The sequence below is a fragment of the Hemicordylus capensis genome, chromosome 3 (assembly GCF_027244095.1).
Source record: "Hemicordylus capensis ecotype Gifberg chromosome 3, rHemCap1.1.pri, whole genome shotgun sequence".
In the NCBI taxonomy this organism is placed as follows: Eukaryota; Metazoa; Chordata; class Lepidosauria; order Squamata; family Cordylidae; genus Hemicordylus; species Hemicordylus capensis.
Window position 1 is genome coordinate 294,365,532 of NC_069659.1, and position 24,138 is coordinate 294,389,669.

Genomic DNA, 24,138 nt, shown 5'->3' on the forward strand with positions numbered 1-24,138 from the left:
GTTGTTTTCTTTTACAAGCCTCTCAGAATGGTTTTTCTCGTAGTGGTTTTTTGAACTCAAGAAAGCAGGGCTAAAAGGGAGATTTCTTTGGTGCAAACACCTCCGGTGCTCTGGTCTCCTCCGGTGCTCAACAGCTATAAGTTTTCTCACCATGTGTAGACTTGCACGTGGAAGATTTTTGTACTTTTCCAATAGCAAAATAAAGAGAATTTTCCTTGGGAATTCCACCCCAAGCCCAAGGAGGTTCAAGCTTTGTATTAGAGAAGGGTGGTAGTGGCAGCCATTTTTGAAGCTTCTAGAAATACAGAAGAATTTTAGGAGTAGCCTTTTCCAGAAAGCTCAGCAGGGAGGATTCAGCATTTCTTTTCCTCACGTGAGCTTGCTCTGAGACAAAGGCTATAATTGACTATATCTGTGAATTTAATTATAAGTAAATCAAGCAATGCATTGATTTTTAGTGATTTTTTTTTTTAAGATTAAGCTGAAAATCACTCTAAAATCATAGCATCACAGCAAAAAATAATCTCAATTTATCCTCATCCCCTGCCCGATGATAATGGACATAGAACCTAGGCCCAGGTAAATTACCACCTTTGCCTTGCTCAGGCCCTGTCTATATGGCTATGTGAGTCCTGGAAACAGTCTGAACCCTCCACCCCACCCCCAGGATTATCCAAATTCTCAATGAGGGATTGGATTCTATATGACATCCACAAAGCATAAGACAGATCTTCTTCCTAGAAACACTACTTTGTTTTCCTTCACCCACAAAACCTGCTATTTTTCACCATAATGTCTTGTGGTAGGAAGGCACAGAGGCCGTTGCTGCTACTATATGCTATTGCTAGTGCTATATTCAGCTATCGTCTCTTCTTTTCTTGATGCTTCACCCACAGGCTATAATGGGAAACTGTTAAACGGTTTATAGCTGATTTGTTTCTTGTTGGAACAGGTAGAAAACTGGATGTATGGTAGAGTCTTGGGAGGGCATTATGCTATGTGGATATGCCCTTCAGTGTGTCTGCATGCACTTTAAAATGTTGCAGTTTGACTTTTGGCCATTTTTAAATCCCTACCGAAATCTCAGAGGAGTGAGAGGCAACAATGTAGCTTCCTAATGCCTTTGATGTTGTTGCAGGGTCTCTTGCTTCTATGTAACATTGTTGCTGCTTTTGATTCAGTCATTTGGAGAAGCACACAGACAGAAATGGAGAGATAGAGGAGGCTGTGTAGGAAGACGGAGAAGACTTCTTTCCCTAAAGGCTAAAGAAGAACACAATTTTAGGGGGCGGGGGAGTCAATAATATGGAGCAACTTACTTCTGATTTTTAAAAAGAGATAGTCACAAGATAAGAACTTGCCAGATGTAGAAATAACATAAGAAAAACCCTGCTGGTTCAGGCTCAAGGCCCATCTAGTCCAGTATCCTGTTTCACACAGTGCCCCACCAGGTCCTGCTGGGAAGCCCACAGGCAGGAGCTGAGGATATGTGCTCTCTCCTGTTGTTACTCCCCTCTGAGGCTGGAGGTGGCCTGTAGCCCTCCAACTAGAAGGTAGATCATAACAGGGGAGTATATGATGGGCAGGGTCACCTTAAGTGGCACAGTGGGGAAATGCTTGACTAACAAGCAAAAGGTTGCCGGTTCAAATCCCTGCTGGTACTATATTGGGCAGCAGCAATATAGGAAGATGCTGAAAGGCATAATCTCAATCTGTGCGGGAGGAGACAATGGTAAACCACTCCTGTATTCTACCAAAAGAAAGCCACAGGGCTCTGTGGGTGCCAGGAGTCAAAATAAACTTGACGGCACACTTTACCTTTACCTTTATGATGGGCAAAATGTCATCTGACTGCCAGCAACATACCTTATAGGAATCAGTAGTCAAGATGGAATATAGCACCATCTGGCAAGGCTCTGGGTTTTGCTAGCTTTGGAGGGTTTTGTGGTGTTCAGTAATATTTGCTTTATTTACACCCATTGCTCCTCTAATTGTAGGCCTCCTACCAGGCAAAAGATCCACTATGTGATATAAGAGCCCCAGAGACACCCTCTGGTGCCTTCAGCCCACTTGCAACTCTCCCTCTCTGTTTCAGTCTATTCCCCAAATGGCTTTTTCTGCACACACCCCTCTCTATCTTTTACATCAGCCCCATGCTGTTGCTTGGTGGGGATTACAATTCCAGCCTCTGGCTTTCCACATTCCAGACCCTAGAGCCATCTCTGTACAGAGAGACTCCCATTAAGAAACCTCTGTGAGACCCACCCCTTCACTCCCTTGCGGAATGCAGATTGTGCTGAATGATGCTGCTTTCCCCTCTCCAACAACAGGGGCTCTTTCCTCTCCCCCCTGAAACTGAAGAGAGCTGTTCACTTCTCTCTTCCCTTCTGTATTGCTGCTTCTGCTTTCTGTCGAGCCCACTACTTTTTTTCTTCCATACTCCCATCCATTCCCTGCCCTCCACCTTCTCACAAGTTAGAGAGGAGACAGAATGGAAATGGCATTGTAGCCAGATAAAGGAGAGGTGGTATCCCTCTTCAGATGTTATAGATCCTAAGTGTGCGCACTGCTTACACGGGGGAAAGCAGGGAGGAAATCTAAGTAGGGAGAATAGTTCTTTGTGTGCTTTTGAAGGGAGTGATTGTGGTGGTAAATCCAGCAGAAAGTGAATAGGACAAAGTGGAAGTTGCGATTGAAGGATGATTAATGTATCCTTCGCCAATATCTTTGCAGAAATGGGCACAACCACCATGAGTGAAAAAGTGTACCTTTCTGATTGCATCCCTTCCAGTATTTGGGAGAAGTAGCAGGGAATATAGCTGAGAGTCTGCCATCAAACTGGAGCTGAGCCCCATAAGTGAACCCGCTGGCCAGCTCGGGGTTTCTAAATTTATTTATTTTTAAGATTTAAACTCGCCACCACGGGTCCAGCAGCCTCGGGGGGCGGGGTGCTGGTGCGGTTCCAGGGGGTCTCTGCAGCCTTCTGCAGTCTCCCCTCTTCCTCTGCCAGGGAGCATTCATGACCACTCAAATGGCCAGGGAGCATGCATAGTGGCCTCCAAAATGGTCGCTGCTGGGAAAAGGGCTGAAATGAGCTGAAACAGCCCTGGCAGAACTGGGGGGAGGGCAGCGGGGGAAGAGGGAAACTGCAGACACACACATGCATGTGGCCATACCAGCGTTCCCCAAGGCTGCTGGACCCATGGCGGTAAGTAAAAAATAATAATTTTTTTTTTAAGTTTAGAACCCCCAAACCAGCTCAAAATTGTGTTGGGGGGAAGGGGCTCAGTGCCACAAAACTGAACATGTCTGGTTCAGTTCGAGCCTGGTTTGGTCTCGAACTGAACTGGACAAACTGGTTTTGTGTACACCCCTAGTGGTGGTGGGGGCTTCCTCCTCACTCTCCCCCTCATGAGCAGCACTCACACTTAGGATTTATATCGTCTGGAAAAAGCTGGTGAGTCAGAGAGAGGCATGGTGAAGCAGCAGGTGCAGGGTGCCCCTCTCCTGTTGCCTCTGCCAATTTTCCAGTGGAGCGGACTGCCTCACCACACCTTATTAAGGGACTGGCCCTGGCCTGGTTTTAAGCATTATCAGACATTTGTGAACTTTGTGGCCAGTAATCTACCTAAACAAAAATAGTATTAAAAATGGCTGGCTAGGAGCTCATAAAAAGAAAATCCTAATCAGATGCAACCTCTGTGAGATCAGGTGAAACAAGCAGGAAGGCAGGCAGGCATTTATTGAAGTGTGTTATACTAATTTTAATCTTGCATTTCAAAATGATTTATTACATTAAGATTAGAATAAAAAACAGCCTCTCTAAAACTGAAACATAGTCAGAAGGCAAACTATTTGCACTGAGGGTGTGGGTGTGTGTTCTTGATGGGTGGCTGAAGGAGGCATTGTAGGGGAGTGCTGGAACTGACTCCCAGGGGATATGCGGAAGATGGGGGACTGGGTAATTACTGAGAGTAAATGTAGAGATAAGATAAACCCTAGTGCATGAATGTCATAAAGGATCAGTTTACATTTCTAAAAATTCTACTCTGCCTAAGTGAATGAGCATTACAGAGATGATTAGACAAGGAGTTGCTGCACATACAATCTGCCACTGCAGTTCTTTTATACCACATGTGAACACTTCTCAGGAGCACCTATATTTCGGGTCTACTTACCATACTGCTTCTACACCTTGAGAATATATCATTATGCTACATATTAATTTAGCAGTCATTCCCTCTCCCAAGAGAATATAGGAAAGCTGCGAGTGTTGATTATTCAGGGTTGGGGGCAGCTGCTTCTGTCCACCTGTCCCCCTTTCCATTCACCTGTGAGTGGAGCATTCTTTCAAAGGCAGCATCTTCAGTGTTATCTTTGAATGGAACTGCGCAATTATACACACACCTGCTGTGGTGCACACACATGTAGCCTTTTTTTGGATATCTAAATGCGTAGAAGAGGAAGTGGTACTTCAAATATTTCTTAATGGCAGCTGCTTTCAAAGGTGATGACAGATAATAAGGCGCATCGTTTGGAACATTTAGGCAGTGATTAACTTACAAATGCATGGCCATTCAGCAAATGACCTGTCATTTTATGTTATTATTAAACAATATTTATACACCACTTTTCAACAACAAAAAAGTTCTCAAAGTGATTTATATAGCAAAAGTCTAAGGAAACAAAAGATGGTTCTCTGTCCCAAAAGGGCAAACAATCCTAGCACCCACCACTACAACCACCAGCAGTACAGCCACTGGAGAGGCAGTATGCTGGACTGAGTAAGGACAATTGCTATCTTCCTGCTAAATATCAGAGAGCCAACACTATAAACTGTGAGCTTACCCAGTTAGCAGGGGCTATTAGGGTGAATCTGTATCTGTTTTTTAGTTGGAGGTTACTTTAATTTCAGTAATAGTTTAATGCCTTCCAAAGCAGCATGCAAGCATTACAGAAGTGAAGTATTTTATGGCTGATTATGTGGGAGTAAACTACTAGGCCTGTGTGTGTTCAGAAAAGTAGGACTTGGAAGCTCCTCTTTGGACCACCATTCCACCCCCAAGTAGAGGAAAAAGGACATTCCTTTGATTTTATATTAATCTGTTCCTTAACATTGCAGGAACAGGCAGACCTTTTGAAAAGGGATTTAAAGGACATGACACTTTTTAATCCCTTAATGGCTAAAAGGGAAAGTGAGAAATTATTTCTAACCAAAAAAATAGAAACGTTCAAAGTACTTTCACTTTTACTGTACTTCTGCAATGGGAAAGACAAAAATTAATATAAAATCAAAGGAATGTCCTTGTTCCTCCACATGGGGGTGGAATGATGGTTCTAGGGAGGGCTTCAGATCAAAAACATTTTGTGAAGTTCTGTATTGAAACAAGCCAGATTTCATATTTTTTTTTTTGCCAATTTATACAAACATTTCAAAAATTCACCAAAATCAGGGGTTTGGAATTATCTTTGAATCCATTACAGGGGGCCCAACCTCCTTCCTCACATGTGTGGCAAGTTTAAAGGCTCTAGAACCAACTGGTGATTTTTAGTGATCCCCTCCCCCACATACACACACCTTGGTTTCCTTATTTACCTCTGTGGGGGAAAATCCTATTCCATTTTGCTAACTCCAAAATTCCAAAGTATTTCCAAAATTAATTTTGATGTTTTGGAATGAATTACAACTTTTCCAATGCAATTAAAACAGCAGCAACAACAACAACAAGATCCAGATGTTACCAATTTGGGGCAATTAAAACAACAACAACAACAACAACAAGAAGATCCGGATGTTACCAATTTGGGGCAATTTAGATCATCATCAGAATTTTCAAATCCCTAAAGGGTAGCCAGGCCTCTAAGCTCTCCTGCTCCTGTTATCTTTTTATGGTGGTTGGAGGTTTTTTTTTGGGGGGTGTTCTATGGTCTTTAACTGATTTTAAGGTTTTTAATTATTTTTTATTATTATTATTATTATTATTATTATTATTATTATTATTATTATTATTATTTATTTTGGTTTTAAATTATTTTTATGGAATTGTATTGTATTGTAATGCTTCTTCCTCATGGCCAATCAGAGGACAGATGATGATGTCAGGAGGTTTCCCTTCTCCTGGCAGCGTGGAACACACTGTGGAGGTTTCCCCAATGCTCAGAGGCTCCTTTATTTAAGCTTCTGGCTGCAGCAATGGAGAAACATGGCTGCACTTGCTCGTCTGGGAGTGGGGCTTGCCGAGCTGTCCAGAGGCTCTGCTCAGCTGTCTTAAATAGGGCAAGAACCCTTCCCAGCCCCAAAACATCCCTTCTGATCATGATTTATGTAAGAAATAAAATAAATAATTAATAAGAGTCCACTTTCTAAAACGGGCTGGAATACTACACACATGTGTACAATTGCAGCAAAAGACCTGGAACCTGTGAGCTCAGTACTGGAATGTATTTTCAAAGTTAGAACTCAACCCCTGAACACATGAAGCAATAAGTATGTGCCTCTGATCATGTGCAGAGTAAATTTCTCTCACCACTGGAGGATTGAAATTAGCTCTGAACTTTCAGATAGAAGAGCATGATTTTCAGGCAGACTAAGTACCTCTCTCTCTCTTTATTTTTAAAGAAAGAAAACCTTGTGTAAATCACCAATCATTCTCACCCTATATACCTGATGGACTTGATTCCCTAGTTTTTCTTTCTTTCTTTTTTCAGGGCTTGTTAAGGCAGCTAGTTCTGTTGCCAGGATCTGATGCTACCTCATGGATGTGCACTGGCATGAACTTTAATCTAGCAGTGCTCTCCATCCCCAAAATTCTGCAGGATCTTCCTGTGAAACCAGTGGGCAACGGGCTGCTGAAATACCCATACGGTCAGTAAAATGGAAACAGAGTTGCTGAGATGGTTCACCATCTTCCATTAGAAAGTTGTAGAGCATAGCAACTTTGTAATCTTTCCACATGCTTGATAATGAGCCTCTTCTTTTTAAGGAAAATTGCCAGATGAATTACTTATTTAGATAATTAATCTTTCATCCTTATCGTCCTTGTAGTTATAAAATGTATCATATTTCTGTTATCATGTGCAATAGATATAGAATAGATAGGGCTTTGCTTGTACTCTTGCCAGCACTTTGATGAGCAAATATATGCCTGCACTATATAATAGGCCTGGAGAGCTACTTCAGATGAGCCCAAGACCTACCAGTAGCTTCTGAGCTACCTAAAGCCCATCTTTGTCCTAAGCTGTTGTAGCTTCTGCCTGGCTGCTTCTATTCCAGGCTCCAAAAATGAGTCTCTCTCTACAATTTCTTTCACTGACCAAAGCCCCACACCTCCACAGGTGGGTGAAAGATGGGGGGGAGAGAAGGGGGGGGATAGAGGTGGATAATTTAACCTCTAGCCTGTCAACTGTATCTCTGACTCTCAATCATAAGGGAATGTTGGCTGCTTTTGTTAGATCCTGACCTTGGGACACATTCAGGGGTGTAGCCACCATTGTGCGAATGGGTTCAAAGAACTTGGGCTGCCAATGAAGAGGGCTGCCAAAGCCTTCAGGGGGACATGACCCAGGCTCCAGGGGAGCCCAGAGTGAACTCTCACCTTCCATGCCCAGGCTACTGAGAGCCTGAGTGAACTCTGTTTGTTATTTCAGGCAGCACCAGCTGCCCGATTGGACATTCCCCCCTTTCTCTCCTTCCAAAGAGGGAGAGAAAGGGGGAAATGTCCTATCGGGCAGCCAGCACTGCCTGAAATATCAACCAGAGAGCTTGCTCAGGCTCTCAGCAGCCTGGGCGGGAGGGGCAGTTCGCTCTGGGCTCCTCTGGAGCCCAAGTCATGCCCCCTTGTGTGTGACATCACGTGCATGGTGCGTAACTGGAGAGTGCTGCTGAGTGGGGCTGAACCCAGGCTGCCGTTCAGCTTGCTCCATAGCTGGACATATTGCTCACACCTTAAACTCATAACAATAATATTTGATATTAAAATTTGTACCCTTGTGCAAGTTAACAAAATGCTAAATTAATTCATCCCTTAAAAATTAACAAAACTGTTAAAACAAATAGTAGCCTATCTATAGCAGGATAAAGTGACTTCAGCCAGCAGTTAAATCAAAACCAGAACAAAAAGGTTTTAGCTAATGCTCTGAAGGTCACAAATAAGTTAGCCAACTAGATCTCATGTAGTAGAGCTCCAGGTAGTGCTGGCAGGTGGTTCCTGGGACTGGGATGTGTGTGAGGCAGAGCAGGTGATGGGTGGAACCACAGGTAGTGAGAGATGGAGCCAATTGTGGGTAGCTGCTGAGGTGAAGCCAGGACTAAGCAATAACTGGCAAAGTGGAGATTTGTAGCTAATGAGTGGGATCAAAATACAAACACACCCACAAGCACACAAATCACTTTGCCTGGGTGTCCATCCTAGCAAGCAACAACTAAAAACAAAACAAAAGAGACCATTTCCTTAATTCTTTTCCAAGGAACCATAACTGCCAGTGGACATATTAATGTTACGGATACTGGCCACAATCCAGAGAAAAACCTGGTTAACTCTCTGCATAGCAAATGAATTTTTAAAATTATTTTAAACAGAATAAATTCCAACAGAATAAATTCCTTCTCTATGCCAGACCCACATGGAAAGACATTTTGCAATTATTTGAAAAGCAGTTTGGACTCAGAAATCTGTGCATACTGCCTAAAAGAACGTTGTGGCTTCTTATGCCTGTTTCTAATCTAATTGGTCCAGTCTTACAGTTTGCTGTTCCTTCCAATGTTTTATGGCATGTCATTTTGGAAATGGAGAACATAATGTTTTGCATGCAGTCCAGAGAACAAGAGAGAGAAAGCTGAGGTTGCATTTCTTCCTCGCCAAACAAAGAAGCCAGCAAAAGATCAGACTTACCAACAGCCAACCAACCTACCTGCTCTCTAACCAAAATGGTGATTGGATTCTTCTGAGTAGTTAAAAGAAAAAGACTTCCTCACATTCTGGGCACTCTGTTTGGCTGCCTGAGGCGTCAATCAGACTTGTCCCTCTCTGATTGGTTTATAGAATGGTCCTAGGACAACCCACTTTGCAAAATCAAATGTGAGCATGCTTATTGGCTCCTGCCTTGTTAGTATTAATGTTTTAAAGGATATGGGGCTTTTCATTTGTTCTTTGCTACCATCGCCCACCTCACAACTCTTAAAGCAGTAGCAGGCTACAGGTAAGATCAGCAGGGAACAACAGAGGGAGGCAGCAGGCACATAAAATGAAGGTAGAGACGACATGACTGATTAAGAAATTTACAGTGAGTGCTGCCCACTTTGCCCATAGATAAGATTGCCCCTGGTTTCAGGGTAAGAGTGCCATCACAGAGAAGGCCCTGCTCCCCATCCCCACCCATCTCACCTCAAATGGTAGGTAGCAGGACTCAAAGCAGTTATCACCACTCAAGGGTCTCTGGATGGGAGAAAATGCTCCCTAACCTGGCTGCAGATCATTTTGGGCTTCAAAGATCAAATCTTGCACTCTTAATTGGGTACAAAAACCAACTGGAAATCAGTGTGATTCCCTGAGGATAGGTGTACTATATGCTTTAGAGCCAATCACAATAGCTGCTGAATTTTGGACCAGCTGAAGTTTCCTAATTCTCTTCAAAAGCAGTCCAACAAAAACTGCATTTCATTTATCCAGTCTGGAGGTAATCAACATGTGTATTATAGCAGCTAGGTTTCTATCTTCCAAGAAGTGGCACAATTTAAGCTTGTAAAAAGCACTCTGCCCTGAGAATTGGCTGGGTCTAGGGTCATTTCCAGATGGCCATTTATTCAAATGTGAACACAAATTGTGATGGGAAATTTACTGGGGCATCCAGATGCAGGATGTCATGTTGTTTCTTAGCACTACTTGCAGGACATTTGTTAATCTGTGAAAGAACCGTCCCTTTTAAATATTACCTTAAAACTAGTATTTAAAAGGGATGAATTTTTTGTGGATTTATCATATATCATCGGCAAATAGCCAGTAGATGGTGCTAACCAATTGTGAGACATCCATGACATCATCTGGATACCTCAGAAAAGTTATTGTCATAATCTCTGTTAATGTTAGAATTAATTGCCACCTGGAAATATCCCCGGAGTATCCACAGACTCTGCTCTGTTCTATTTCTTGGCATTTCACAGTTCTAACCAATCACACATTATTTAGTGTTCAGCCTTGTTATTTTGGAAGGTTTTGGCAACTGTGAACATTGCAAGAAATGAGGAAAGCTGATCTCAGAATGCTGCTTCACACATGCCATTTTTCTATCCAAGGTATTTTCCATAGAAGAGAAGACCTATGCACCATCATGTGTGGTGTGTGAGTACTTATTTTGTCATGAGCACATGGTTTAGAAAGCCAGTATGCATAGCAGCTACTTGATCCATGTGTTTGCAACAAAAGAAATCAGCTAACTTCACACATGATAGAATAGTACTTTTTTCTAGATGGAGGCTATTTCCATGTAGGAACTAGTTCAAAAATGACTGTATCTGTGCAATGAGAATGAGTGGGTGTCTATGCTAGAAGGTAAGTGCTCTCTGGGCACATTCTAAATTGTGACTCTGTTTGGTGCTTTTAATAGCAATGACAAGAAGGAGTTAAAATGAAAATGAGTGGAAGTGTAGAGAGCAGGTCTCATCTCTGAAATCCTATTCCACATTAAATTGTCTTTTCCCACCCAGGCACTAATTCAGCTAAATTCAACCTGCATCACACTATTTCCAAGTATCCATACACTGTTTTCGGTTGTTGTGCAACTTCCCACTTCTGCAATACCACCAGAGCTGCCTTTCACATTGCCAGTAGCCCCAGCAGGTCACCCCAGTGTTCTGTTGCATGGAATGTTGGCCCTTGGAATTAATTTAGTCATGACTGACTTGTCCCATTGGTTTCCATGGCATCTGAGCACAATTAATTTTAGCTGGTTGCATACCACAGAGTCGTGTGATGGCCCCAAATGTTCTCAGCATCTGTTCTACCATAAGAAAATCAGAAGGAATGACACCAGTGTTCTTCAGCTCAGCAGAAATGGCATCCTCCACTTTCTTAAGGAAATAAAAATATAATTCTTTCCATCTGAAATGTTTTTATCCAGATGAATGTCACACCAGCTATTACTTACTGAAGCTCAAAAGGTCATCAGTAGCCAAGGAACTGGTCTAGAGGTTGTCTTGGCTAAACTCATTGCCTTCTCTTGCAGATACCATATTTGTCCAGTAGCAAATGAAGCAGGAGAAGAGCATTTTCCTAGAACTGTATCATAACATAAGCAGAGTATTATTTTCAGTTGTTGCCTTTCCATTGCATTTGGATTGTTTGCTAAGATCCAGAACACATTTAGGAATGCTTGTTGTAATGCAGTTTTTATACCTGGAGTGTGAATAACATAATGCAGTTACATTCATTTTTTATTATGCAGATCATGAGTGCATGTCATGAAATGATATTTCTTATTGTGTCAGAGGAAGTATTTATCTGTTGCTCATGTCATTCAGGGCTTGTTTCATCTGTAGTTTTTTGTCATTGTTCAGAAGCAGACATGAAGGTGACTTTGGGGTCCCGTCCTCCCTGCACCAAGAGTGAAAGTGGCCAGTTCTGGTTTAATGCTGCTCAGAAAGGATTGTATCTCTGTAATGGAAATGAATGGGTTTCCCTGCTAGAAGGTAAATGCTGGGCATATTTTGAATTCTGGCTCTGATGCTCTTAGTAGCATTAGCTCAAAGGAGGTAACTATTCAGGCTGTGGAGGATAGATCTTGTCCCTGGAACCCTAGCTCATAATATGTATATGTATATACAGAAGGGATGTCTATACTACATTTAAACTGATTTTTACTATAGTCATTCCCCTTTCTCAGAAAACTCTGACAATTATAGTCCTTTGAGGTAAGGGCGGTGGGATCTCTGAAAGAATTCTCAATTGTGCAAACTTCAGTTTTTAGGATTATTTTGGGGAAATTGCGATAATTATCAGTGATATAAGACCACTGTAGGTGTGTGATGTTGATATGCTCAGAGAGTTCTCAGTTTTCTTTACCACTCTAAAGACAGACAAGAATCTCTACAATGGAGTGATATTGGTTAAAAAGGAAGAGGTTCACTGGGTTGTAAGCTGGTTTACTGGGATGTGAGCAGTGTGGCTGGATCACAGCCTGGGAAGTTAATTTGCATCTGCTCAGATCTAGTGAAGGTAGGTAATGAAGCAGGGCCAGACCAGACTGGGAGGGAACTCAGAGCAGGTTAAAAGCCCAGGATACAGGCTTACAGAAAGGGCAGGATTAAAAAATAAATAGCAATAAAAGAGGCAGGTTCTAGAATGCTTGGGATGTTTCCAAATGGAGAAATACTTTGTTTATTGCTTCTTAACAGGACATTCAAATCATGTCAGCCACTGCACAATTTGGCAGCACCATCTGCTGGTCATTTGCTGACTTGATTTCATTAGAGACTGGCCACAAATGACCAGGGAATAGTGCTGCAAAATTTAGCAAAGGCTGACAGTTATCTGAATGTTTGGGGAGAAGCAGTAAGAACTTCTATTTTCAAATGGAGTATTTCTCTATCTTGAGAAATCCTACTATGCCATGCTTGCAGAATCCTCGTTAGTGACATTTGGTTCCCTCTGTGTTCTATGTCACTTTCTAGCCAAAGAAAGACTGGACTATCTGGAAGAATATCAGAGCTTAGTTACAAATTCTGAAACCATGGGCATTGAAATCTTCATCATCCCCAAGGTGGGACTCTTTGCAGCTACTGCTAATCGATATACTCCTCCTGGCTCAGCCATCTACAAATGGACCGATGAGAAATTTGTGGCTTATCAAAATATCCCCACGTATCAAGCCCAATCGTGGAAATACTTCACTATTGGAAAAAAGGTAAGTTATGATGTACTAGTAGATGAGACCAGTCATTGATAATGTCCGTAATAAAGATTGATTGATTGATTGATTGATTGACTGGGCAAAGTCATTTGTATAGAAAGTTCAAGAAACGAAATCCAGGAGGCCTTCTAAAATTGTGGGGGTCGCTTTAATGGAAACTGTGCTATTGGAGTATTTGCCCTAACCCAACAAATGGGGTTAAGTTCCTTAGCTAAGCAAACCACTCTTGCACTGAGATTGGATGGAGCAGCCTGCACAAGGAGAGTGGCTAATTAAATTTCAAATTTCCCCAGGCGCAAGGAAGTGTAAAATTTAAATTTTGCACTTTAACTCTCTCTGCTTCTCAGCTGATTCACAGGGAAGTTTAAATAGGCAGCGCAAATGGCAAGAGTGTATGGAACCGCCTGAGCCTCTCACACCATGTCTTTAAATCTCCCCACATGCCATTGAGAAGTGGGGAGAGTGGCTATATAAACCGTATGCCAATTTAGTTGTGAGGACAGAAAACCATGAATAACTGAATCTACCCCCAGTGAGAACTACATTAGTATTCTGGGAGGTGACCCACAAATGGGCGAAACCACTATTCATGGGCCACCTGTATTGTCATAGAATGTTTTAATTAATGTGCTTGCAAAAGGGAAGCAAAAGAAGAGTCTGAAATTGTGGGATTTCAACTTCAAACATTATTCATTTAACTGAATAATGACCACATATGGCAAATCTGAATCATAGTAAATTTGAATCTGAGAAAGATCTTCTGCCTCTCTTGGGAGTGATGTTGTTTTTGAATTACTGATCTGTTCACTGTTAAACATCTGAGAACAATAACATTTAAAATCTGCTAGTAATATTCAGTAGTTCTTCTAAAAATACAAGAAAAATTGTTTTAAAAAACCCCACCGGCATATTCCAGTGTAAAAAGTAGTGCATTTGACTAACTTCAGGGACAGGATTATTCATGCGAAATTTTGTATATGTAGGCATTCGGGAAGTATGACATTCAGAATTTCTTGAAAAAACTACAGGGGTGTGTGTGTGTGTCTGTCTGTCTGTGATTATCTATCTATCGATCTATCGATCTATCTATCCATCTATCTATTTCCCCCAAGAGTATTCCAGTGTAAAAAGTAGTGCATGCAGCTAATTTCAGTGGCAGGATTGTGTATGCAAAATTTGGTATCTGTAGGTATATATAGGGAAGTATGACTTTATTTTGCACCAACCAACCAATTATTCAAAATATATAATAGATTTACAATATTATTGGAGACTGTTAAATTAGAAAGACTGGGATCCAAGGAAGCATGAATACAACCGGGGTCAAGCCCCTGGTTTGGCTCGACCCTGGACCTACCTCCTAGTTTGGGAGTTCGTCGAACATTTTTGGAAATTTCTTTTTCTTTTTAACTTACCTCCTCCAGGGGGATATAGTTCCTGGTTCTAGTTCTTTATTGTTGTTATAACCAAAGTAATCACAATATAAAATGAAAATTAAAAGTTCATAACATTTTAGGCCTGTGCATGTTCAGGCCTGTGCGTGGATTCAGATTTGGATTTGACAATATTGGAATCAGATTCTATGGTTTCTGGCGATGTCAGATAATGGATCGGATTCTGAATTCAAATCTGGATTCCACCAAATTTGTATTTCCCCCCATATGGGGAAATAGAAACAAAACAACCAAATATCACCAGTTGGTCCTAGAGCCTTGAAACATTGCACGCAAATGGGGAAGGGGGTCACCCTTTAGTGAATTTGAAGAGCATTGGTCAATCCTTTGATTTTTGGTGAATTTTTGATAGTTTTGTTAAAAATGGTTAGAAATAGTGAATCTAGATTGTTTCAAGCTAGAATTTTACAAAAACCTCCAAATGAAGACCCTCCTTGGACTATCATTCCATCAACATGTGGAAGAATCTGCCCTTTGCCTTCATGAAAAGGGGAATTTGAAGATAATTGGTCAGTCCCCTTATGTTTGGTGAATTTTTGAAAATTTTATTTTAAAATGGCCAAAAATGGTGAAATCTGGCTTGTTTCAAGCAGGAACTTTACAAAAAGAGAGCAATTTGTGCCAATGATTTTTTTTTCATTGCAGGGCAGCACTGTGGCTGGCAATGGATTCTGGGTCACTAATACTTTTTTTGCCAACTGTCTTTGAAATGTGTGTTCTGTGTCAGGAGGGACATATTCTCTTTTACTGTGTGCTTCTGCAGTGTTGTCCAAGGCAGGGTTGCAAAATTGTGCACTCTGCTTGTTCTGGCCATAGGGAGCAATGGTGAACTCAAAACACCCCATTGTTCCTCATGGGTAGCTCCTAGGGATACCAAAGTGAGTTGGGTGGTAGGGCATGATGGGTGCTACCTACCACCCAACACACAAAAGAAATGGACAAGTGGGCAGTTTTAAACAAATGTTTAACCTTTCCCCCAACCCCTCATAGGATCCTATGGGGAAAGGTTAAAGATTTGTTTAAAATTGCCCACTTGCCCATTTCTTTTGTGGGTTGGGAGGTAGGTAGCACCCATCATGCCGTAACACCCAACCCACCTTGGTATCCCTAGGAGCTACCCATGGGGAACAAAGGGGTGTTTTGAGTTCCGCATTGTTCCCTATGGCTGAAACACTCAAAATTTGAAACATTATGAGTGCTTCAAGTGTTTTGATAAAATGTTTCAAGTATTTTGCATTTTGTTTTGAGCTCAAAACAAAATTCAAAATCCATTTTTTGCGCACTCTGCTTCACACCTTTTAATTCCTAAATTGCTAGAAGGAAAAGTGAGAAATTCTTTCTAACTACAAAAACACAAACATTCAAAGTACTTTCACTTTTACTGACTGTGTGCTTCTGCAATGGTAAAGACAAAAATGGCTACTGGTTTTAACTGCAGAATGTTTTGTAAAGTACTGGCTTGTAACAAGCCAGATATCACTATTTTTAGCCATTTTAAAGAAAAAATTAAAAAATCCACCAAAAGTCGCGGGATTAACCAATTGTCTTCACATTCTCTATGGGGTGGGCTGACCCCCTTCCCCACATGTGGCAAATTTCAAGGTTCTAGAATCAACTGGTGATTTTTAGTGAATTTCTTTCAATTTCCCCATTCACTTCTATGGGGAAAATCCTATTCCATTTTGCTAATTCCAAAATTCTGAAGAATTTCTGAAATTTTGATATTTCAGAATTAATTCTGACTTTAGAGATCCAATTTTTAAAAAAATCTGATTTGGATTTTACTGATTTCCTGGCAATTTTGGATAAAATCCAAATTTGCACAGGCCGACAAAATTTGTAATTGGGAAATCACAATATAAAATGAAAATTAAAAGTTCACAAAATGTGTAATGGAGTAACAGCTTCTAGAGTATCCACATTCATTGTAAACCATGGCCACTTATACAATTAAAATATCTTCTAAACTCCTTCTCTGACATTTATATCCCAGTCATGAACTTCTTAACAGTAATTGGAAATCCACAATATGGAGAACAAGACAGAAATAATATGCAAGTACATCCATGTCTTTTTCTTGTATTTTTCCCCTAATTTGGAAGACCCTCATGTGGAAGGTATTTTGACAGCAGAAAAAGATCTTGTAAAAGAGCCTTTGGTCAAGCTGTTAGTTTTCAGAATTGACACCGCCAACGTGGGTGTTCCCATCTGCTATGGCTTGGCACACCGAATAAATGAACATGGTCTTGAGAAGAGGTATCATGTCAAGAGGTATAGCACAATCTCAAACGTTGACTCCAGAAAAGGCCAGAACTCAGACACAAATATGAACTTATCTTTGGGTTAAAACTAGGCTGTGTGCAAGAGTACATTTCACTGTTTGGATCATCATGACTACATCAGTATTTGCTGCAGTAAATGTATAAAAGGATGAAAGTGAGAACCTTTTATTTATTATAAAATAAAAATCCTAATTGAAACATTGCAAGACCATCTGCAATTACAAAAGGATAGCTCAATTCGTATTTTATTATTTGTTTTGTTTTTTATATTGCACCCAGTTCCTGAATAATCAAGGTTATATATAAGCATTAAAGTAGGTCAACAGCAAAAAATACAATAAAAAATGAAACAGCAATGTTCCAAAACTTAAAGATAACAGCCAATAACACAAGTTAATGCCTGTGTTTTTGCAACTTTTTTTTAAAGGCTTAAGTTGATCTGGATTTCCTTTGGCAGGGAGGTCCAAAGTGTTTGGGCCAGTAAACCCTTCGAGCCATGCAATTAAAGTGGACTGTGCCAAAATGCCAGCCTATACGCGATCCAAAAACTAGTATTTGGAGCACATTTAGAGTGGCAGTTTGAACAATCCTCACACTGCCACATGATAAAGGAATGTGCTGGGTGGTTGTTGGGACATCTGTGAAAGATGTTATGATGGGTGTGCTCTCAGCATGTCAGCTTTTTAATTGCATGCTCCAGTTCTAGAGGGAAAGTATTGTCTGAACAGGCCCTCAGTTGGAGTAGGCACTTCTTGGGCCTTGATGAGTCTTTAAAGGCAGACTCTCAGTTGAGAAGACTGTTGCATTAGGATACCTTGTTCTATCTGTCTGTCTGTCTATCTATCTATTTATCTATCTATCTATCTATCCATCTATCATATTTTTATACCGCCTCATATGTATATCTCTAGGCAGTGTACAAAATTTAAAATATTTAAAAGTCACAAATTAAAATACATGACAATAAAAACAATAGAATAAAATTATTAAAACAAGTTTTTCAAAATTATTAAAATTTTATTAAAATTGATTCTAATTAAAAGCCTGAGAAAACAGGAGGGTCTTGAGGTTCTTCCTGAAAACAAACAGAGAAGGAGATTCTCTTATTTCAGCAGGAAGCTTATTCCAAAGCCCCAGGGCAGCCACAGAGAAAGCCCAGTCCTGGGTCGCCACCAAACAAGCTGGTGGCAACTGTAACCGGACCTCTCCAGAATATTGTAACAGGCGGCAGGGATTATGACAAAAGAGGCACTCTCTCAAATAGCCTGGACCCAAGCCATTGAAGGCTTTATAGGCAATAACCAGCACTTTGTATTTCACCCAGAAACACACTGGCAGCCAGTACAGTTCTTTTAGAACCAGTGTTATGTGGTCTCTTCGTGTTGTCCTAGAGACCAATCTGGCTGCTTCATTCTTTACCAGTTGTAGTTTCTGGACTACGTACAAAGGCAGCCCCACATAGAGTGTGTTACAGTAGTCAAGCCTGGAGGTTACCAGCATATGTACCACCGTTTTAAGGTCATTCACCTCTAGAAATGGATGTAGTAGACATATCAACCAAAGCTGATAAAAAGCGCTCCTGGCCACCGCCTCCACCTGAGAAACCAGGGAGAGCTTTGGGTCCAGGAGGTAATACCCATTGGAGGTAACAGAGCAGGGGCACCGTGGTGATTGGGCAGTGTGAATTCCAAATGCAAATAGGGAAGAGGAACCTGTGATGGTTAAGGTCAGTTGGAATCGACCTGTTAGAGGAGAGAAGAATCTATATCTATAGAAGGATAATGGGCAGGGGTCTGCAAGGAGAGGGGTTGTGAGAGAGGAAAGAGCCACTTCAGGAGAAGGAGGCTGCCACTGTGAGAAGTTGATGACAAGATGAATAAGATCTTAAACAAGATGAATAAGATCTGTTAACTCAGGAAGGAAAGGAGAGAGAGAAGAAGAAGGGAGGGGAAGAAAGACAGAGGGGAAGAGCGAGTGGAGAGAGAAAGAGAGAAGGAAGGAAGGGAGGGGGAGAGAGAGAGAAAGAAGGAAGGGCAAGAGAGGGGCCAAGGGCCTGTCAGCAGCCTGAGGGGAACAAGTGGTGATGGCGGCAGCAGTGAGGAAGGGCCCGGTCTGCCATCACCGCTGCTCAGAACTACAGAGGCTATTGGTGGAGGGAGTCAGGCAGGTGAGGGACGGGCCCAGGCCTGTCAGCATCCTGAGGAGAACGAACAGCCATGGCAGTGGTGGCAGTGAGGAAGGGCCCAATCAACGTGGCTAAGCATGGAGGAGCAGGAGTGGGGCTTGTGTGAGGGTGGGGAGGTCTCTGGGGTTAGTGGGCTGTGGCTTGGCCAGTCGGTGCCGGCAATGCCACATCCACGACCAAGAGGGAGATGGAGCAACAGGATGGAGGAGCGACCAAGCAGGGTAATGTGGATGAGGGAGATGGAAGCAATGGGATGGAGTAGGAAGAAGAGGAGCTCAGCTCAGGTGAGGGTGGAGAGATTTCTGAGATGAGGGGGCTGTGGCGGGGGTGGGGGGTGAGAGGAGCAATCAAGTAGTGGTGCACAGATGTTCTGCATGGGTTAAGCTAGTAGGATTTGTAATTTCTCTTTCTTTCTTTCTTTCTTTCTTTCTTTCTTTCTTTCTTTCTTTCTTTCTTTCTTTTAATATCTTCTTCTTATTTTTTCAACAAGACAACAGAAATAGAAAAGAAACATAGAAAAAAACTATGTAATTTCTTCTGCTTCTTGATTCAGTTGGGGGCGGTTTGAGGAAACTACTGATTCCATGCTCCCAAGCAGAAAATCTGTGTGCTCAGGAGTTATTTCCGTTTCAGGAAATTCTAGTTCCAGTGTCATTTCCAGTCAGGATGAGGCTTGCATGTAGGGTTTTCTCCTGTCACTGTCTAGCGGAGCCTCTCTGTTGCCCATTTCCCTTTCCCCCTTTTAAAGGATAAGGGTTTTGTTTTTGTTTTGCTTGGAGAAAAAGAGGGGAGCTCAGAGAGGAGAGCTGGTCTTGTGGTAGCAAGCATGATTTGTCCCCATAGCTAAGCAGGGTCTGCCCTGGTTGCATCTGAATGGGAGACTTGATGTGTGAGCACTGCAAGATATTCCCCTCAGGGGATGAAGCCGCTCGGGGAACAGCAGAAGGTTTCAAGTTCCCTCCCTGGCTTCTCCAAGATAGGGCTGAGAGAGATTCCTGCCTGCAACCTTGGAGAAGCCGCTGCCAGTCTGTGAAGACAATACTGAGCTAGATAGACCAATGGTCTGACTCAGTATATGGCAGTTTCCTATGTTCCTATGAAAAGGTGAGGAGGACTGTGAAGAAGTGATGGCTAGTTGTGGGGGTGACGGTGAACTCCACTATGAGCCAAACCTGAATTTGGATGGTCTGGACCCATCTTGTGATAAAATTCGGTTTTCTGAACTGTCAGAATTCATATTTGAAACTCTCCAATCCTGAATTGACCCCCATCATTACAAGGAACAGGCAACAGCAGCCAGGGTTTTGCCAGCCACAGGCCTGCTATCCATCCATTTGGGGTGGCTAGCATTCTTGATCTGCAGCCCAGGATTCCTGGAGTCAGAGGCTCTTTACTCCAGAAATTTCTATTGTTCTCAAAGATTATGTAAGAATCACACTTCAAAAGGAGTGTGCATCTTGACTTTAGCTGTTTCATGCATTTGGAGAATAATTGAAATACTCACAGTTCTTCAGTTCACTGAGATCAGCTTTTACATATTCCATTCTTCTGCCAGAAACACACAAACTACAAAACTAGGCAAATGTGTGAAACACATGATGTCTGCCAAAACAACATCACTAAGTGTCAGTGCTTGGCCAGTTGCAAGAGGGTCTTTTTTCATTTCCTCTGAAGAATATAGTTGCTTATTTGTGGCTTGAGTTCTACTGGCAGATGTCTTCAGCCTAAGACTTATTAGAGGTCTTTGAGGGGAACAGGGCTACTTGGAGCAGCAAAGACTATGAGGCTATTCTCATGATGGGAAAAAACTGGGCTAAAGGAGGCCTGGTTCGTATGATATGCTGTCCCCTTTTTTGAGGAGAAAGAAGCATGTGGTGAGTTCTGTGCCACTGGGCACCTGTGTAAAGAGCCAGGTTCACACTGGTGACTATCCACATGTTGGAGTGGAGTGACTCACCTTAGTACCACTCTAGTTGAATATATGAAGTGAGGCTACAACATCAGGGATAGGGTATGCTGAATCAGTGCCTCAAAGATTCCCTTCTTCCAAAAATCCCATATATTATTGATTGATTGATTTGACTTGATTTGATATGATATGTATACTGCCCTTCCAAAATGGCTCAAGGCGGTTTACAATTAAAACACACCAGTAAAACAGTAAAGAGCTCCCTTAAATGCTCCCTTCTGTTCCTCTGTGGTTATTCACTCACACTGTGCAAGAGCTGAAACTGTTACTGAGTGTAGGATTCAGCATCCTGAAAATCACTATAAATAATAGTAATTCTAGCTCCTTTGTTCTGTGAAATAATCATATTGAATGTATTTGACTGTGTGTGGAAGATTCAGAAATATTTTCATGTTAAAAAATACTTATTCTTTTACTGTGCAAATTAAAAAGGAGTCTGCTAATGAATGTGTATCTTTTTGTATTTAAAAATTACTAAAATAACACATTATATAAATGTTTATCAGAATCCCAATTCTCTGAATTCAAAAGTGTTTACAATAATGTTCCAGGTTCGGTCCATGGATTAGATAAATGTTCTGCGTTAATATAAAAGATAATCATTTAGACCAAAGCTAATTATCTGTGCTGTAGATAGTTATCTGCACTTTTTGTATCCTAACAAGATTTGTTAATTTGATCACTTCCATACCTTTCCGTATTCTAATAATCCAGTTATGTACTGAAGAGGCATGTACCAATTTCCACTTTGTGGCTAATTCTATTCTTGCAGCAACAGATTGACTTTTATTAGAGAATGTTTAAGATATGGTTTACAAAAGCAACAGTGAATAGAACTTCCCTATAAAACACGACCGTGCACTAACGAATGTGTGGTTGCAATGGTAGAGAGAATATAGCACTGTACGCAGTTTCCTATGGGTTTGGGTAGAGTCCAGTTAAAAGTGTTCAGTGAGAGGAATGTCCAAAAGGTCCAAGGGAGGGTCAGATCCCAGCCTCACCTTGTGTGTGGCTGGCAGGGCTGTGTCAGTCTTCTTCTGCCAATTGCAGCCTCTGGGAGTGGGTCCTTGACGGCGGAGGGTCTTCTCCAGGTCCAGGGGTGTTGTCAGCAGGAGTTCCTGGCGTGGTCAGCCACTGTGCTGGCATGGTTCATTTAGCATGCAGATATGTTATAGGTCACGTTCCCGAGGCGGGAGGTTACATACATACGTACATACATACATGCAGGTCAAAACAGCCATAAGAAAATAAGTGTCCATCTGAGTTAGCCACGAGCTGCAAGGCATCGCCAATGTATGCAAGTCCTCCAAGCCAGGAGAGCGGGGGAACCCGGTCTCAACTTGTGGGTGGGAGGTGGCACATCGTCCAGGGTGTCCTCCGGGGGTTTCCAGGTGGTCTGGCAATACAGTCACAACACTCCAAGAATCTCAGCTTATAGACAGACAGATAGACACACACACACTCACACAAGATGGCTTGCAATTTGCAAACATTCCTCCATTGATAGTGGTTCCAGGGGTGGGGGAGGTGAAGATGGGGAAGAATATCTTACAAAAATGGCAAATGTTGCTACCACTGGCTGCCACACATCCATGGAGGCAGCTGAGCGTAGGGGTGGGGGGCTGAGCTCCTCATGAAATACTGGCTTGGCCTCCCAGGTGATGGCAACATTTGCTGCTGTTTAATAGTATTTTTCTCCACTGCCCTGCCCCCAGAACTGGCAACCACTGTCTTATCTGTCTGTGACTAATCTTTTTCTAGCTTTGTGAGGTATCCTTGCCTATGCTTTCCAATGGGAGAGTCTTCCCGCATTTTATGAGAATATAATGCATTCTCCTGCTAACTCCTGCTAACTTGGCAAAGAGGCACCTTTTAACGTGGTGATTCTCTTTATTTAGCAGGGGGAGAGTAACTGGCCTCATCCACCCCTAGCACAGTACCCCCAGTGACTGTTGCTGGTGTCTATTTTATGTTTCTTTTTAGATTGTGAGCCCTTTAGGGAAAGGGAGTCATTTAATTTATTTGTTTGTTATTTCTCTGTGTAAACTGCCCAGAGCCATTTTTGAAAGGGCGGTATAGAAATCGAATGAATGAATGAATGTATTTTTTCAGGGGTTTCCATTATTATTATTTTTGGTACTCTGGCTAAGCTGTGGAACCTACCCGCAAAAACAGCTGGTTGTTGTATTCTATCTAGTAGTCTTTTATGTTTTGTGATTTTAGAAGTTTGTCCCAGTGGGGATTCTATAGAGACTGTGGCGGGGGGGGGGAGGTAGAGTCAGAAAGGAAAAGGGAGGGAAAGGAGAAGGAGAAAATCGAGTTATTTTTGAATAAAGTCTTAGTTAATCCAAGTTAAGACTACTTCGTGTTATGAGGAAAGCAGTTATAAAACATTTGGTGACATCGACAATATTTTGAACCAGATTTTGAGCCTGCAAAGCTTGTGCAAGTTCCTGCATCTTCCTTTCTTTGCTTTACTGGGCCTATAGTCCTGAACTACTGCATTCTACTATTTCTGCTACTGATTTGTTTCTCCAGCTTCCTGACCGGCAAAGGCCCTGAAGGTACTTTCCCCTTCATCAGTCCTGAACTCTGTTGTTCACTAGATGACCACTGCAGCATGGCTCAGATCCTGGAATACAAAGGATGTATTGTAGAAGAGAAAGTGTATGTGAACTCAAACACGGTAGTGGATTATAATCCATTACACCATATCAATGAAATGCTGCTTACTCTGAAAAAGGCCTCATTGTTCACAACTTTGGACTTGTCTTCAGCCTATCATCAAACTTCTCTGCTCAGAAGTTCTCACAAACACACAGCTTTCATAACCCCTGAGGAGCTTTTTGAATACAAAAGACTGCCCTTTGGATTAGCCTCTGCAGCTTTGTTATTTCAACTAATGATGCACGCAATTTTTGGGACTACAGATGACATCACTTACTTTCAGGATGACATTTTAGTGTATGGCAAAACCATCGAGGAGCATGATGGAAAACTCCAACATGATGGACTTATTATCTCTGCAGAGAATTGTCAGTGTTGCACACATTCAGTGACATACTTGGAACACACAATATCTCAGAGTGGCATACATCCCAAAACAGACTTGGTGAAAGCTATTTGGGAAGCACCAGAGCCACACAACAAGGATGCACATTGATCATTTTTAGAACTCTGAGTATTACTCTAAATTTGTTAGACAATTTGCCTCAAAAGTTGCTCCATTGCATCTTCTTTTTAAAAAGGAATGTAGCATTTAACTAGGATGCATCCAACATGGCTAGTTTTCCGACTATCAAATTGGTCATTGCTGAAAGCACTGCACTCACTTCTTTTGAAACC

At 41.8% G+C, this 24,138-nt stretch overlaps 1 protein-coding gene across 3 annotated transcripts in view; it reads left to right on the top strand.

Moving 5' to 3' along the window:
• TSPEAR (thrombospondin type laminin G domain and EAR repeats) overlaps positions 1-24,138 on the top strand; it is a 70,551-nt gene that overhangs the window by 29,213 nt on the left and 17,200 nt on the right. For all 3 annotated transcript variants that reach the window (XM_053312723.1, XM_053312720.1, XM_053312722.1), the window contains exons 5-7: positions 6,709-6,865; positions 11,552-11,683; positions 12,665-12,897. In XM_053312723.1, coding sequence (XP_053168698.1) covers positions 6,709-6,865; positions 11,552-11,683; positions 12,665-12,897 — 522 coding nt within the window. The remainder of the gene's footprint in view (positions 1-6,708; positions 6,866-11,551; positions 11,684-12,664; positions 12,898-24,138) is intronic.